The sequence below is a fragment of the Cupressus sempervirens genome, chromosome 3, assembly GCF_028749045.1.
Source record: "Cupressus sempervirens isolate cs-2001-9-10 chromosome 3, ASM2874904v1, whole genome shotgun sequence".
Classification (NCBI taxonomy): domain Eukaryota; kingdom Viridiplantae; phylum Streptophyta; class Pinopsida; order Cupressales; family Cupressaceae; genus Cupressus; species Cupressus sempervirens.
The window spans coordinates 536486303-536505247 of record NC_143120.1 but is presented as its reverse complement, the minus strand read 5'-3'; the positions used below and the strand labels follow the sequence as shown (position 1 = coordinate 536505247).

At 35.6% G+C, this 18945-nt stretch overlaps 1 protein-coding gene across 1 annotated transcript in view; it reads left to right on the top strand.

The window, feature by feature from the left end:
- LOC149567527 (uncharacterized) overlaps nucleotides 1–18945 on the top strand; it is a 104743-nt gene that overhangs the window by 12040 nt on the left and 73758 nt on the right. The window contains exons 2-3 of the mRNA XM_089820749.1: nucleotides 7619–7656; nucleotides 7764–7786. Coding sequence (XP_089676875.1) covers nucleotides 7619–7656; nucleotides 7764–7786 — 61 coding nt within the window. The remainder of the gene's footprint in view (nucleotides 1–7618; nucleotides 7657–7763; nucleotides 7787–18945) is intronic.

Below are 18945 nucleotides of genomic sequence, written 5' to 3'. Positions count from 1 at the left end.
TATATAAGTCTTGTGAAAATAGGTTTCCTAGTGCCTTCTTATACATCTCTGTCTCATAGACTATAGTTGTTCCAATAGTTGCACATTTTGGTGCAGAGCACTCGAGTAACAATATGAGAAACTTCTCTAGAAGGTCATAAGAGAGTAGAAGTATTAGATAATATGCTACATGTCTTGAAATTCCAAATTTGTAAGGCTAAGGTATCTATTGGTGCACTATAAACCATGGGTCACCTTGAGTCACCATAGGATTTCAGGCATTTCTTGTTTATTTGGTTAGAATAAAGATGTTAGGGACATAATAAGTCATTTCATACTTGTCCCAACCGATAAAAAGGTCTTAGGGGGCAATTAAGTGAAAAATGTAAAACTTGTCAATTTTGTACTAATGAAAAGATGAAACTTTGAAGCAACTTTTCAAAAAGTAGTTGTAAACGGCATTGGTCTATTTTGACCGTTGGGGAAGGCCTATTTAAACATGTTTGACATCTTTTAGGACAGAGGTGAAGTCTTGTGACGATTGGGAACATTGGAGTGCAATAAAATCTGAGTCTTACCATCAATTTTGCTGTTTTTTGTGATTGTACGGCTGTGTATGGATTGGAAGACCTGATTAAAACACATGGTTGGATAGAGGAATGAATTAGTCTACTATTGCATTTGGTTTCAAGTTTGTTTGATATCTCTAACGAAAGTTACATCAGATTTTATATAGGCAGTATTAGAAACCCTCATCAACTAGGGTGTGCAACCAAAATGGTGGCCTAACTTGCATTTCCACCAATGGAATTCAATGACCATTTAGGGAAAGCAAGTTGGGGATGTGTACTAGTAGATTCCAAAGTTTGGTGGTCAGACTCTTTGATTTGCTATTTTTCCTAATCAGCCCTAGGTCAAATATCTGAGATCTCTATGTATTTGACCCCAGGAAATGCAACAACAAGCATTTGAAGGATCAAATCATGTCAGTAGGACATGAAATGTGGTAGTTAGTGTTAATTAGTGTGGGGGAACATATCCAAGGGGTTAGATTGGTTCGACGCACCCATTTGCCTATACTTGCTTTGTAAACCAAGGCTAATTAGGCCTATTAGGTCTGTGTACAATGTAAGGGTTAGGGGATGCTGGAGTAGGGTCAAGCCTTGATCTCTTGGAATCTGACATAAGGTTGAAAAGTTATTTGAAAATATAATTTGTTGGTTGGTCTTTTGGAAATTAGGTAGGAAAAACCAATTAGGAAGGTCTAATTGACCTACTAGCCCAAATTGGGGTTGGAGCATTGTGAGGAATTGGGGATCAAACCAGTAGTTGGAACACCCTACTTGAGTGTCTAGGACATCATTCCAAGTGATTGGGAGAGTTGGTAGGAAGCTTAGGGTGAATTTCCATCAAAACAACAAGTTTAGGGACTAGAGTCCTAAAACCATAAGTGCATCAAACTTCAACTCATAGCCCAAGTTGTTGGAAGTTTTGGAGGGAGTCAGAGTTGTTTAGGGGAAAGATTTGGGGACCCTAGAAACCATCCGTAGTAAGAGGGAAACTGAAGTCCTCTTTTGGAGAAGTAGGTAAGGGATATCAAGGAAACCACTTTTCTTGCTGTGCTCTCTGCATCACATTCTCTCTATAACATCATAGAGGCCACTCTCCTAGAAACCATCCTTAGTACGAGGGAAACTGAAGTCCTCTTTTGGAGAAGTGGGTAAGGGATATCAAGGAAACCACTTTTCTTGTTGTGCTCTCTGCATCACATTCTCTCTATAACATCATAGAGGCCACTCTCCTAGAAACCATCCTTAGTACGAGGGAAACTGAAGTCCTCTTTTGGAGAAGTGGGTAAGGGATATCAAGGAAACCACTTTTCTTGTTGTGCTCTCTGCATCACATTCTCTCTATAACATCATAGAGGCCACTCAACACCTCTTCATCAACCTTAAATTTGGGCTGAATTGGTATGCTGGATTAAGAAAGTGGGTAGCTGCATGTATAGGTGTATGAAGTAGATTGTGCCATCACTTATCAATTGCATCTCATATGGGACCATATTTTTCGTGATTCCCTGCATAAAAAGCTCAATGACCTCTTTTGCACTATCCATGCCCTCATAAATGTAACCCATTGAGGGCTTCTCTCCATCGACAATTTGTAGGATATCAATAAGAGGTTCTATGAACTGCAATCATTGTGGAAAAAAAACATTAAGCTTTAAGTTTTCTGTTTAAAAATGAGCAATGTGAATATCAATGAACATAAATAAGTATTCAAAACTTTAACAAAAATAGTGAAATGAAATGGAAATGAGCACGAAAAGGAAAAGTACCTCAACAATCTCCTTTGCAGGTTTCCAAAAGCTACTCTCATCAAAAACTTTAGCAACCACCTCAACTGCTGCATTGAGCTTTGCATATGATGAATTTGTCCACTTCTCACATACAAACATACCTTTCAAACCAGCCTTTGCATTAAGAACAGATTTCAACGTGAGAAAATTTGTTGCAAATCTAGTGGACGAGACAACTCTTTTTTCTTTGTGTGTTGCCTCATAAGGTTGAGGACCAAAGCATGATTATATATGAACATGCAAATATTCCTTGCATGCTCTACACATTTTTTTATCCAAGGCATTTCGCCTAGATCCTCCAACATGAGGTCAATGCGATGGGTAGCACAAGGGGTACAAAACAAGTGGCAATGCCTCTCCATAAGAAGTTTACCAACAACAACATAATTTGCTGCATATTTGCCACAATTTGCACCACATTCTCCTTACCCACCTCCTTCAAGACTTCTTCGATTACCTCAGAAAGATACTTAACATTTTTGGTCTTCCCCAAGGCATCAATTGATTTTGAGAGAAAATAAAGTAATTTAGTACAATCACAATGATCAATCAATTTATTGCTAACTTACTAAATTCTAGCTTTCTAAGTACAATATTGAATTACTTGATGAGGAGACAAGAAAATTTAGCAGTGTTGTATTTCTTCTATTTGTGCAACCATCGGTCATGATGGTGCAACCCTTCGTGAACCATACTTTATGCTGCTCCTCAATTTCAACTTTTACATCAGCAATGCGATGGGCCAAAATAGGACCTTTTAGCTCCTCATTATTAAGGGCTTTGAACCTTGGACCACAAACAGTAACAACGTCTATTACAATTTGCCAATAACGAGACCTAAAACAAATTAAATAAACAATATAAGTATCCTTATTATGCAAGCAAGAGAAGACATACAAATTAAAAATTAAAATGATAAGTACCTTGCTGCTTTAAATGGAAGGTTGTTGTAGAAGAAGAAATCTCCAAGTGGCAAATTTGCCCACTCACGCTTCTCCTTATTCCAAGCCATGCTCTCAAGTGATGGTTGTGCACTTGGACCTGTGCATGGAACAAAGATGGAATCAAGTGAGGATCTTTGCTTACACACTTGAGGCCCAATGCTCATAGTCTCTGATGCAGTAGTAGAAGAAGGTGGAACTGGAGGGTGACCATGTCCATGATAACTTGGAGAGCTCTCTACACTTCTAGTTCTAGCTAATTGTGCGATCTCTTCTTGTTTTTCTAAAAAAGTTCTTTCTTCTCTGTAGCTTCCTTTAACAGAGCTTGCATATCACACATAACATCTTGAGTTACATCCTTGCATTTTTTGATATCATGCCTTGGTATTTGTACAAGGTGATACTTCAATCTATTAATGCCTCCACCATGATATGTTGTCATACAATGCCAACATGTCACAACTCCTTTCTTATGCCCAGGAATGACATGTTTCCAAGCCCTATCCCTTGCTATGTAATATCCCCATCATAAAATAGAGTAGTAATCAAACTTTTGTTAATGGGTCGATTGATTTAGTATATCTTAGACCCATTTTTGTTTTGTTTCTGTAGTTTGTGTTGTCGTCGGCTATCTTTGTACACCCTCAGAATGTTTTCCTAGATGGGTATTTAAGCACGGCCTGTAGGTAGTTGTTAGGTATGCAATTTGGATTATTTTTTTTGTATTGTGAATTCTTGTTGGAGTTCTTTGTTGTTTGCCATTTTAGAAGTGAAAGACCTTCCCGATTTGGTTTATCTAGTTTCGGTGGGATTTAACTGTCACTCTATTCCGTTGCTTTTAACACTTAGCTTGGATCTGGTAAATCGGAGCATCATCTTTCGACATATTAATTGGAGGATTATTCATATTCAAATCTCTATTATTGTGTCTCAATTTCATCTAAATCTATTGTGTTTATGTATGAACAAGAGTGCATTCACAGTTGTGGGTTAGACACCTAACCGTGCGGCTTCCGAACCTTCCTGTACTGCTTCCTCATTGTCCATACAACCTTCATTCTTACCATCCACCCACACCTCCGTACTTCCCTTCCATCCTCCATCTGTCCACCTTACGACTTACCGTACAACCTTCTTGGCTCTCACACCGTACACCACCCCCTCCATCTCCATTGTACACGCAACACTGACCATAGTACAACCATCCTTGACCACCGTATAACTATCCTTGACCACCGTACGACCTTCTGCTGCTGCTACTTGTAAGTATGACCATCCTTGACATGATGTTGCTGCTGCTGCAATATACCATAAATAAAAAAATTAAGCATTTAGAATATAGAAAATTCACTTTACAAACACTAGAGTTGCTTACTTTCCAAGTTTTTCATCACCATAAAATGGAACAAATCTAAAGAGTCCAAGCACATGCAAATAAAAAAAATTCATGAATTTAAAAAAAAATCCAAAATAACAAGAAAAAAATGTATCTTACCTCTTCAAATTCGCTCTATAAATAGAAATGTAACCCGAGTTTGAAGAAGTCTCCTCCAAACGCTTCTTTTAACTAAAGAGCACACGATTATAATGAGAGGGGGTGAATCAGTACAACAACAACTTTTTTCAAGTTAAAATGTTTATCCAAACAATAACTTCAAATACTAAAAAATAAACAATTATGCACATGAACACAATGGCACAATGTTTTACGTGTAAACCCAATATGGGAGAAAACCATGACAAATAATTGCTTTTTATATAAAATTGTTCTTTTACAATGTTCTGTAGGTTCCAACCTACTAGAGGCTCCAACTCCTATGTTTATGATCACTAACTCACTGGAAGCTCCAACTCCCACACTTCGGAGCTACTGACCTACTGGAAGCATCAACTCCCCACTGCTAAATTCGTGAACACCAACCCACTGCACACAAACTTCTTTTCTCCACTTGACTGTTTCTTATTCAACTGATGATGGTCACTTTTACTTCAAACTTCTGTTTCTTTAATCTGATATTCTGCCTTGAATCTATACTCATATCCCAAACTCTCCTTTATATCTTTACTGGAGCAGCAATCTTCTTTTTTATTTTGACCAACATCTATACTATGTGTTTCAGTAAATATTTATGTAAGTCTATATTAATAAATCTGAATATCTATACTCTTTATTCTCTCATTCTTAATCTTTTGATAACCTCCCGTCCTTCGTCTATCTCATATACTCTGATATAAATGTTTCTTTAGTATTCCACACTTCTTTACTGCTCTTTCTTCCCATGCTTCTCTTTTCTTCATATATTTGTTTTCACATTTTCTATCTCTCTCTGATAAATATATATCACGGATTGAAATCGGATTATATATTTCTTTAAATTACTCTTCTTCCCTTCTTATTTTTTTCATTTGCCGACTTACATATCTTCTTATTACTCAATCTGCTCACATCCGATTTTTTCAATAATATATCTTCGATTTATATTTATCTCAATCAAATAAAAAAGGTGCGACTTTTAACCAAAAATACCTCTTATTTACTTTGTATCTTTTCATTAGTTATTTTCTCTTAGTTTCTTTTGGATTACAATAACCTTGTTTTAATGTTTCAAAGCCCTTGATATGACATGAGTTGATTTGGACTCTAGATGCCACGGTGTAAGTTGACTGTTTGATGACTTGGCAGAGATTTGTTTGTATCTTCTTTTAATGAGGATGTCTTCTATCATTACGGTATACCTTTGTTCAAAGCTGCTCCCGATGTTCTTCATCCTTGTTTTAATGAATGCTGAAACTATATATGTCGTCATGCTGCGGCATAGTTACTGTGTCCGGTATCACTGCTAATGTCTAGTATATTATTTGAATCCAACTTTTGGAATCCCTGATGACATATTCTTCAAAAACTTTGCTCCAGATTTGCTGTGTATATTCTCATGTGTTTGCTGATGTACAAGTACTATTGTTTTTGCTGTGACTTCTTTCCTTTGTTTCACTGCCCAACTCCATCGTTCCATCTTAGGTTTTTATAATCTTATTCAATTGTTTCCATTGCTCAACTTCATTTTCATGCTCCTGCTAACAGTTCCTAATTATTCCATTGAATATCATAATATAATATGAATTATGGACTCCATTTTCCTTATGCCACTTTGCTATGGATAAGATATATTTTTCTTTATATCAAGGTCTCGTACAACTCTTTTAATCTTCCATGCTGCAGGTGACCATAATCGCTTGCCCTAGTAATCTTTAATTTTTGAACAAATCTGTGCCTTTTGATTTTTGTCTATTTCTACTCTGCACTTCATGTCGATGTTTCATACTGAAACATATCACACCAACACATAACATCATTGCTGCTACATATTTTGTTTCCAGGCTTGATAATCTGCATTATTTTTGCAGTCCTTTACCTTCTATCGTTGTTTATATATGACAACGCTGTATGTGTGTGCCAGTTTTCATATCTCTGTATAATAATGTCAAAGATGGTGAATGGAGCTGCTTTATATTGAAGTATATAGATGAAATAAATATTCCATCATATATATCATTCTCATATATATTTCAATTTTCTTCTTTTGATTAATGTCTCTCAAGGATTATACATCCAATGTCTTAAGCAATATAAGATACAATTTCCTTTTCTTGCATTGTTGACTTGCTCTGCTTTATTAACATCAATGACAATTCTACATCAAACTCATGACTATATTTCATCACCTTCTTCGCTTTCATCTCTATCTATATAAGATGTGTACTTGTTCTGTTTTTCTTTTAAGGTTTATGAGGTATCCTTTGTTTTGAATAGTATTTTATCAAATTTAAAGTTCAATTATTAGTGTTCACCAATATTTACATTTTTAATTTTCCATTAGAGTTCAGATGAGTGGAGACGGTGGCGTCTTTGCTTTCTTCAGCACTGAGCTTCCCATGTTTAGTTTAACATTTAGTGAAATTACTTGTTAAACAGTTAAAGCATCAAAAAATTCTTATCTTGATGCTTCTTAATTTCATATGTTGGTTTGATTACTTAACATTCTTCTTGTACTGTCAATGGCAATGCAAATTTGTCAGTCTGATATTAGAAAAGTTAATTGGAAATATCTTTGTGGAAAGTGAGAGATCTGTGGAATTTTTCATCACTTTAAAAGAACTTTAGTTTACAATGATATCTTAAAACTTAAGGTACTACTTATAAATGACCGGCTACATGTTTCTTTATCAAATGGACGATATATGGTTGATTTGTGGTAGATAATCAGACATAGTTATATAGCATGTCAGAAGTGTACCATTTATACAATCTTGATAGAAACTGTTTTTTTGTTGTTTACAGCTTAGTCTCAGATTCATAGATACTGAACAGATTCAACGGTAAGATGGTTTATTTGTTATCTATATTATATGATCTTGGATTTTTTTTTTTAGTGTTTTGCATAATTGTGTTGAATTCTTATGTAAGTCTCCCTCTCAAATTGCAGGCTTCGAGATTTAAAGCAATTAGGTATGAATTTTTATACGTTGCAAGGACAAAGGAGAAGCACAATGAGGCTTGTGAACGCTACATATTTTCTTCCTTATGGAGTCTGTTTGCATATTGTTTTTGTATATTACATTCATATGATTAGATGAAGTTTCATTTGAGGGAACAAAAAAATTTAAATATGTTAAAATCTGTTTTCTAATTTCAATTACCATTTCAACTTGGCAACTAACTCTAGAAGGATTTAAAAGTACTCGTATAAAACTGAAGCCTATTATTAGATGGTTATAAATTGTTCATATTATGGATGATGAAGGTAGAATCAGAAAGGTTATTAGCTATTGATATTCTTGATCATAAATCATATGATATAATAATACTTTTATTAGCAGAATATAATAATCGAGTCTTTAAGAATAGATAAAGTACAATAGGATAGTTTCAAAGAGATTGAACAGTGACATGAACAGTAGTGCTTTCTGTAGGCATCTTTGTAGCCAAACCTTTCATATCCCAAACGAAAATTGCATGCGAACTATAGCCTCATGTAGTGTCTGATTGATACACAAAATAATCCTTAGATCTCTTGTGTTGCTTCTGCACGCATTGAGTACATCCTAAAATAATTGGTGCTAATTGCTAAATATTATTATTTTTAAAAATAAACTACTTTGAGATAAAAATAGTGGACCAGATTTGATTTCAACTGTCACATGCAGACATTATTGCACTATAAATAATTAGCTTAAAAGTTGCTATTGAACCATGCACCTAATGCAGAACATAAGATATTTTCAATATTGATTTAGTTTGCATAGTAAAATTGAAGCTTATATAATGGGTTTACGTTCAACACCACCAAAGTCATGTTGTAGCTTGTAATTTAGTTAATATTTCGATATATCATGGATTTATTTTGGGTTTAGCATTGACAAAATTCAAGTTTAAAAATGTTGTATTAATTTTTATGTTTTTATTTTTGTATGCACAAATCATTGTATCTCTTGTTTGGTGGCACTCTTAAGGCACCTTAAGGTTTGGGGTTCTGTATCTTATGTACTTTTTGTTCTGTACCAAGAGTTGAAACAGTTTCTGAGATCATGTCAACTGGAGGATCTGTACCAGGGGATTTAAACAGTTTTTTAGATCACCTCAATTTGTTCTAATTGACATATCAACCAGAAATCTAGAGCTCCTTGTTATTTCCATGTATCAAATGATGCCATCAAGTCTAATGCTAAAGTTCCTTAGTTGTTTTCAACTTTTAATCTAAGGGCAAAAAATGAGAATATCTCTCTTAAAGACAAACTTATGTCTAGCAGAAATACAATTTGAATTATCACAGCAATATTTGTTACAAGATTCAAGAATTGGCAGATTAACGGATTTTCGGATGATTGATTGATTAACAGAGGAACAAATGTGTTCCTTATAAAGAATTACAAGGACATTGTTTCTTTTTAGAAACAATGTAGACTGAAGACGAATTTAGAAACAAATCTGAAGACAAGATAGGAAACATTCCTATCTGAATTGAAGACAAAAGAGACAGGATAGGAAACATTCCTATCTAGACTGAAAGACGAACTACAGACAAGTAGTTGACCATTATAGAAAGTATTTAACTAAGGAGATAATATCTTAATAAAGATATTAAAAATATTATCTTAATACCCTCCCTTAATGGTCAACGTACGAATGTCAGAACATTCTGTGATAACTGAGACCCTCCTTGGATCTACAGAATGCTGAAACCAAGAAGCTTTGCCAGAGGAGTGCTATGACTAAAGACAAATTGCAATTACAAAACTTCGTTTTTGTGGAAAAAAGGGTAAAACTTAGAATCTCACGCAAACTTGCATATTACAGACAACATGAAATGATTTTTAAGGAGAAAATCAACAAACCTAGAAAAACAGAAACAGATTCAGAAGGCGAAAAATTCAGCTTCGCCTTGATTAGGAAGCTTGATAACTTGTGCTGTTGGCTGGGAAGCATTTTGCCTTGCTTGGGCAGCCAAACATTTTCGACACTCGAACTTCATATGGCCAAACTTGTGACAGTAATTACATTGTACATTTTGCTTTGTAGAGCCATCCAAAGATTGAGCAGAAGGTTGATGCTGGAAAGGCTGAGAAGACTGGTGGTTGCCGATGTTCTATTGAAAGGATTTTGCAACAAATGCTTGCTCTGAGGAGGCTATAGAAGCACTGCTGCCAAATTGTTGTTTCCAATGGTCTTGTTGTAGAAGTTTGGTGCATAATTCTGGAAACTTCAAATCAACATTAGTTGACGTAATGTTGAGTGTTTCTATGCAGTGCTCATAGGACGATGGTAGACTTTTCAGAGTGATGACTACCATATCCTCTTCCTCCATTTTCCGACCAATAGATTTGAGCTGATCGCGGATGTCCTTAATCTTTGTCAGATGCTCTTACAAGGACATATGTTCATCCATCATAATGAAGAATAGCTGATTCTTTAGAAAGAATGCTCGACTCTTGTCAGATGTTTCATGCAACTCCTTCAGATATTTTCAAATTTCTGCAGCTAACTTGCCAGAAGGAATCTATGGTAGCTAATCATCGATAAAAAAGAGCTTGAGAAGCATAATAGCCTCTCGATTGGGATCATCAAACTTGTCTTGTTCTGCTTGGTCAGAGGTTGGATTGTTAAGAATTTAACCTTGATAATCCTCAGGTTGACTGGTACAGATCGTACCTTACTCTTCTCTCTATATATACTCAGGATTGGCATTTATAATAATTTATATATCCTTTATATGAGCCGGCGATCTGGAAATAAATGCTCAGTTTGTTATTGACTAATCGTTAGTTAAAACTAACACACACGTATCTCTTAGTCGCCGACTTAGGATAATTATATGTTGGTTATGTGCCAAGGGTTATGTCCCTTAAGGGACATACCCTCCAAAGGGGATATATAGGCGAGTTATGACTATAGTTTGGAGACACACAGGAAACATACAGTCTGATCTCCTAGCAGTCATATTCCCACGAATTCTTAAGAAGAATTATTTCATCCAAGTTTGTGATTTTATATCTGAACATAGAATTCAAATAAGGTTCATTCTAAACTCAAATAAGTTCTGATCCTGAAGGCAGATTGATATCTCAAGTTGCAGAGTCTTTGTGCCTAGAACAAGCTCATTCAAACGACAATACTCAAAGACTGTTAACATGCGCTGCTTCTAGTGGTTATAATTGTGGCCATTGAATCGTAGATTGCCCTTCAACATCAGATTAGTCAAAGATGCCATTTTGAAGAATTCAGGTACAAACTTCAAGACTGAAATTCAATAGGCACGTTCTTCGAGGCAAAAACACGGAAGACCCAAAAGAATTAGAGTGACCTAGAAGAGAGCTAAAAAAACCCAGAAGGAATCTACTGTCATTTTTTGGATCCGTTGGCTCAAAAATCGAGGCACCTAGAAAAAAGGACAACCCAATTGAGCTCTCGAAAAATCCACCAAGAATTTGCAACCAAATTTTTTTTTCCGACCCCAAAAATTAGGGTTTCAAAAAAAATGGCCCTGGCTGAAAAAAGCTTTGAAAAAACTCAGATTTCTTGACAATAATGGCGGATTTTTTCAGGGAGAGCACAAATGATGAAGAATGGAGACAAAACGAATTGAACCTTGACCCTACAATCGTGATTTTGCTGTCAATTGAGCTTGAAAATATACGGATGCGAGATGCTTCAGATGCGCGTGATTTGGACACATGATTTGTAGAAAAAAACCGCGAACTTTCCTAAGGATATCAAACACGATTTTGCAGACCAGTAGGTTATGAGCAGAGACGATCTAATAGAGTGTTTGCAGAAAAAAATGCGAGCAGCAAAGTCGCGAGTTGGAAAAAATGCGAGCAATAACTGGTGCAATTTTAGACGTCACGATTTGCAGTGCAGTGTGATGCTGCGATTTTGAAAGGACACGTTTTTTCAGTCGGGAGGTAGGAGAAAAAAATGCAATTTAGTAGAGATCTTCAACAATGAACAAACCCTAGCTGAAACTAGAAATAATGAAGGGATTTGTACATACAAATTACTCAAAAACGGAAACCTGAGATGGGTTGTTGAGAAAAGCCTTTGAAATAACTTCAAAAATTTTGTAGCAAATAATTTCTAAAGAATTTATAAAATATAAAATTTTCAAAAAAAGTGGAGTATTGGCTGTGATAGCATGTTACAAGATTCAAGAATTGGCAGATTAACGGATTTCTGGATGATTGATTGATTAACAGAGGAACAAATGTGTTCCTTATAAAGAATTACAAGGACATTGTTTCTAAAAGAAACAACATAGACTGAAGACGAAAACAGAAACAAATCTGAAGACAGGATAGGAAACATTCCTATCTAAACTGAAGATAAAAGAGATAGGATAGGAAACATTCATTCCTATCTAGACTGAAAGACGAACTACAGAGAAGTAGTTGACCATTATAGAAAGTATTTAACTAAAGAGATAATATCTTAATAAAGATATTAAAAATATTATCTTAATAATATTTTCATTATTCAAATGGGTCTCCTGTTCTCTCCTTTGCGCAATTCCTGGTCTCTAACTTCACTTGGTGGTTAACCTCATCAAATCTAAGTTCATATTACTCAAAATTCAAATGAAGTATTCTTTTTGTGTCACAATCTCTCACTAAATCCACCCACAGATCCCTTGGCTTGCTTTCCTTTTCATTAGTTTGCAAGTGGGATTTGAAGGGATTCCAAAAGGAGTTTTCTACAAATCTTAGAGAGCTTTGTATTCTATTTATCTTAATCTTTCCTATTTTGCAACAGTGCATTCCTTCTCCATTATATTTAACATTTCAGACAACACTCTACTTGATAGCTAAGTTGCTCAAATGATGTTACACAGCCAAATGCTTGGCTGTGGAGGTTCACATTCAAGATCACATACCTAATGAGGCATTTTGTTTTATCATATGCATTGCATTCCTCCTACAATGGAAGGTTCATGAAAATCAATTTGTTGGGGTGGGAGTTTTTGAATCTTGCTTGTGTTTTTGGTTTGAATTTGGGATACCCATTACCAAGATACTTTTTGAGAATGAGTTCTCAATGCCCCAACCAAAGATTTGGCTTAATAGATAAGATAAGTTTATTAATGTCCAACAAAAGACTGCCAAAAGGGTCCATGGGACTAAAAGCTTACAACCAAGAAGACGGCCAACAACAGAAGCACCAAATGATGTTTGCAAAAGACAAGCACGAAAGCAAGAGGAAGAGGAAGATAGGACTGCCAAGGCAAGGTCTAAGGATCCTTTCTCTGCAAGAAGAAGTCCAACATCATTCCTTCTCCATTATACTTAACATTTCAGACAACACTCTGCTTGATAGCTAAGATGCTTAAACAATGTTGCACAGCCAAATGCTTGGCTGTGGAGGTTCACATTCAGGATCACATACCTCATGAGTCATTTTGTTTTATCATATGCATTGCATTCCTCCTACAATGGAAGGTTCATGAAAATCAATTTGTTGGGGTGGCAGTTTTTGAATCCTGCTTGTGTTTTTGGTTTGAATTCGGGATACCCATTACAAGATACTTTTTGAGAATGAATTCTCAATGCCCCAACCAAAGATTTGGCTTAATAGATAAGATAAGTTAATCAATGTCCAACAAAAGATTGCCAAAAGGGTCCACGGGACTAAAAGCTTACAACCAAGAAGACAGCCAACAACAGAAGCACCAAATGATGTTTGCAAAAGACAAGCATGAAAGCAAAAGGAAGAGGAAGAGAGGACTGCCAAGGCAAGGTCTAAGGATCCTTTCTCGGCAAGAAGAAGTCCAACATTGAAAGAGACTGACGGGGGTGGGCATGAACCTTGGGCCATGAATAACAATTGCCCAAATTGGGAACTCACTGAAGAATTCAAAAGACACTCTCTTGGTGGGAAAAATATTGTTATTTAAACTTTTTGACAAAGACTGAAGTTGTCAATGCATATAATCAACCAAAGTTCTGCAAAACATAGAACCAAAAATCTGCAAAATATTGTGAATATACCTGATTAGTATGAAATCACCAATGTTACCATTTGTTTCCCCAAAAAATTGTGATTATCTGGTCAAAGATTTTTTTTTACATTTTTTGGGCAATCAATCAGTTAGAAATCATGATTAATCAGCAAAAAAAAACTTATTCAGTAATTTTCACAGAGAAGATATGGATTTAAAGGGGCATTCAACATAATGGTCAAGAAATTAATCACATGGAAAGTAGGGCTCCATACGTATTCATAAACCCATACTCTACATTGGTATATATCAGTGTCTTCATTCAAGTTGTGATATTGCTATCAGGATTTAACTGTGTAGTTTTTGTGTCAAACTCATTGACCCATGTTTCATGAGTAGTGATTCACATGAATCCATCTCTCATGAGAATAAATGGAACACTTAGCACTCATTGGATCTAGGTGATGTTCAAGATTTGTTAGAGAAAAGTTACATTTGAATATGAGTTTTCTTTCAATGTTAGAAAGGTTCTAAAATTTCTTTCCATGATTTGTGAGATTAATAACACAAATACTACAGTTACATAAATCATAGATCGACCCGAACTGCATATTGTTAATAGAATGAGAATCTATGAACATTTTGAATCCTGCGGATATAGGGTATTTAGGCAGTATGGGTGACGAAGGATGTATTCCTTACTCAGGTTTCTTGTATATAGTTGAGTTTTTAAATATTATATTGTTAATGAATGAAACTATAACCAACAATGTCCAACGAGTTTGATACTGTAAAGACCATAAGCTGGCTCTTAGCTGAATTGGCTAAATACTGATAAGTTTCTTTGTGTCCTCCAGTTTTGAATTGAAATATGTATATTTTGAATTTTTCCCTCCAATGAATATGCAATTCCAAAGGATAGAATAGAAATGACATACAAACTTGTCTATGCTAAAACTGATAATTGTTTCATAATTCAAGGCTGCAACTTCCGACACAATTGAAATTTTCAAGCGCAACGATTTCCTTATTCACTTGATAGTTCGCAGAATCTCTTATTTATTCAATTCTGATTTTGCACAATGACAATGCTAACAAAGTAGATATATCCAGGATAAGGAACCTGAACAAGTGCAGAATACTGATTAGTGATGCTATGACATGCCCAGTCGAACTCCCAGCTGGCCAAGTGACATCTGCCACCCTCCCCAAAGACACATGAGGCTAATTGAATATAATAATTCCTTCTCAGTCAGATCACAGCCCTCGGAATAACACTGCTCAAGCCACAAACTGGGACATTCCTTTCCAAAACAACCACAAACCTCCAAAATGTTGCACACAGGTCTCTATAAACAGATCACAGGCACCCTCATAATGATTACAGGCTGTCACAGTGCGATTGCAAGCCTTTACAATTATGTCTCAGCTGGGTGGGAGTTGTACCGCTGCCAAATACCATGATGGCAGCCTCTGAAATGCAAACTGAGCCCTTCTATTAGGAAACACAGGCTACAATACTTGATCGCAGATTCTTTAACTTGCACACAGAGCCTCTGAAACTGAACACAGGGCCTTCCTAGGATGTTGGCGCCTCAGGAAAAGACAAAACGTTGCCAAGGAAGGTGACGGCGAGCCTTCAGCATTCACAAATAAGTTCTCAACAGGAATGTAGGAGCTATAAATCTGACAGACTTCAGACTCAGCCCTAAACCATTCTCAGAATTCAGTTATAACCATTACAAAACCAGACTTCCCAAAAATAGTGAATACATAAGAGAAGCAATTACAATTTTCTTTATCTCAGCAGCAAATTGCAGGCCAAACTTAGAATCAAACCTTTATACTTCAGCAAGGGCATAGAAATCGTCAACCTCAAATCCTCACAAAGACAACAAAAGCAAATGGACAATTCGATCCCTTTATCTTCACAATGGGTTCATATTTATAACACCAAATGGCACTTAGCTTCTTCATCATACCTTTCACTTAAGAAGCTTCATCACCACAACTTCATTTTATAAAATTAAATATAATAAAGTGCCATTAGAATAATGAGACCTTAATAATTAATTAATAAATATGAACCTGTGCAATAAACAACCTCATCCAATGTAGGCGATGACCAATTGCCAGCCCCACCAACTTCACTGCCAAATATGGCCACTTCCCAAAATAGACTTCCTAAAATATGAAGTCCACAGTTTAGACTCTCAAATCTCACTGTCAGTTCATGAGGGTCGCTACGATGAACTCACACAGACAACTGCAGAGACTCGCCAAAAATGGGGACATTACAGTTACTTAGGAATACTTGGCTGGATGCCCAAAAACTGAGAAGAGGTATAGGTCTTGAGTAATTTCCCAGTGATCTTGCACTTCGCCTTGTTCCCAAAACAAAGGAAGGGTGCAGGTCCTAAACTACTTATTTATCTGGAATCTCTAGTAATGAGAATTAGGACCCATATTGGTCTTGATGAGTCCGTAAAACTCTGATCAAAGAACTTTTGTATTATGTATCCTTAAGCCTGTAAGGATTTCATGATAACCTATCCCATTAGGATAGAGATATGGTCTCACAGACCACTTATTTATTTTTACCTTGCATGGGTAGAAGGATGATCTGAAATGACAACTTGATGCCGAAGACAAAAGAGCCAGGAATGGCTAAAAATTTATGTCTTCTATGGACCTTTTTATGAAAATTGTATTGTAACTCCCGGGTATTCAATATCTGGCATTGGAAAGTAAACACAAAATATAGATTGTTGTATTCCAAAAAATCTTTATCATCAGTTTCTTGAGATCTGTTATTTTATACTTAGGATAGGGTGGGAATTTCACATTTCTGTTAATAAAGAGTAAGTACACAATCTTAAAAGTTTATTACACTACTCTCGATAAGGGTTTCACCCTGTTTTCAAAGCTTTCATATTCTATTTCAAGTGGGATTTATGTTTTGAAAATCTGTCTGATCGATGGTCAAATGATCATTTTGAAGATCAAAAGACTGTCCTATAGGGGAATGACTGTCCGATGAAAAGAGTGATTGACTGGTCTTGAAGAGTTTTTCCCACTCTTTGAAGGTAATATTCACTATTGAGAGATCAGTTCTATTCACTTTTGAGAAGAAAATAGAGATGTTAACATATGTTAGGCAATGAATAGACATAGTCATAAAGAGTTCCTGTAGTAATATGCACAAGGATACATGTTATCATGACAAAGATAAGCAATATGAAGAACAGTCCTATTGACTGTAATAAAATAGTGAAAGGAAGCTTTGTTACCAGTGTTCTTGTCAAAAGTTTAAGACAAATGTGCAATCTAAAGTCTGTAGTGATACAAGGTCAATGAAGCTTCCAAGAATATTGATGAGCAAAACCACACAATGGGTGAATTTGTAGTCAAGAGAAGAAATATGCATTCAAATGCATAATGATGTGATGATACACAACAACCCCAATACATCACTAGCTTGTGAGACCAATAATATTTTGGAAAGACAGGTGATGGATCTCAGCATTAGAGAGCAGTCATCCATTTACAGAAAGCCTCCCAGCTAATGAAGATTGGAGAAAAAATAATATATAATATATCAAGATCCAAGATTTGCTAGTACAAGTAGTCCTAACATGCCAGAAACTTCATAACTTTAATGAACCCCTTCAACTGGATTGTGTTGATCAAAGAGAACCCCATGGCAAGCTAGGTAATGCACTTGGGGCTGGTTTAGAGTTACTGCTACAAGTAAATGTCAAACCCTTTGTAGAAAATTCAATGGCTTTCATAAAATTCCTTCTATTTCCTACAATTAATGGGCTGAATTTTATATTTTATTTGCTCCCAAAATATATAAGCTATGCAAATGCCCTTTAATTTGAAACAAGAAGTTTACGACAGTTTTCTTCAATTTTTTCTCAATTTTTTGCAATTTTTTCCCATTTATTAAAAAAAATTCTACACCTTTGTTTGCCAATTTATTCCCCAAATGATTAATGCTACTACACTGCATAGAACTGATTAGAATTAACAAAACCAATAACTTAAACGTCCATAGTTGTGAATTATCCAACTTACCACTTACAATCCAAAAAATGAACATTAATACAAGATTTGGACGTACGCAATGCTATATAGTCCTTTGTATCAGACACAAGACATGAAAGTAACATGATTAAAGTTTTCTTGTCACATGCTTTGCTGCATCCAGCATATTTTTATAATATTATTTTGATTTATAAATGTGAACTAACAATTCAATTATGTGATATCTTCCCAACCTTAGTGTTGTTCATTATTTGTCTTGTAACTCTATTTGTTTTTAATGCTAGAGTTGAGTATCAAATGATTATCTCAGCTTATCCTAGATTTGGTCTGCTCATACTAGCCTTCTATAAATTATTTACGTTTGGCTTGCAAGCAAAACTTGGTGTGGCTCTTGTTTTACACTATACTCATTAGCAAGTCTGTGGGCAACATTTGAAATGACCCTAGCTATTAAGGTCACTTAAAAAAACCAATGCTTAACTTGAGACAATTCGTCAAACACTTGTCTTATAGTCTGAACTGCACCTATGGAAAATATTATACTATGAATTTTGTCAAAACTGGGCATGTACTGAATGCTACTGCTGGAGGTACTTACCTGATTATAGGGAGTTGTTCACAGAACTAACAACTTGATGCCCAAACGTGTTACACTAACTGAGACAAATTCACAAACAGTTGGCAAGAAAAATAGAGGTATAGCTGTAAACTTTAAAAATTTGCCATAATGCTGAATACTGAGACATTAATTATTTAAATCATTCTTCCCCCTCATATGTTTGATTATTACAATGAATGATTATTCAAGTATATCCTTGGCCTAGTCTTAAAATTAATATGCAAAGAAGTGCAACTTGTCTATTTTTCCCAAATTAATGCAGTGACATTGTAAATGTTTTACAATGAATGAACCTGATAATGCTCCAGCTTACAGATTGATTGCAGCAGTGTTGGCTTTACTCACACCATTGCCACTTAATAAACCAAAATTCTGCAAATGTCTGATGGAGGCAGCCACTAATGATGCTCTAACATCCAACAACCAATGTGGAGTCCTGGTATTCCAGTGTTGGCCCAACAATTTCCCTTAACTCACAGCAGCTCCAAACTATCGTAGGCCTCATATATA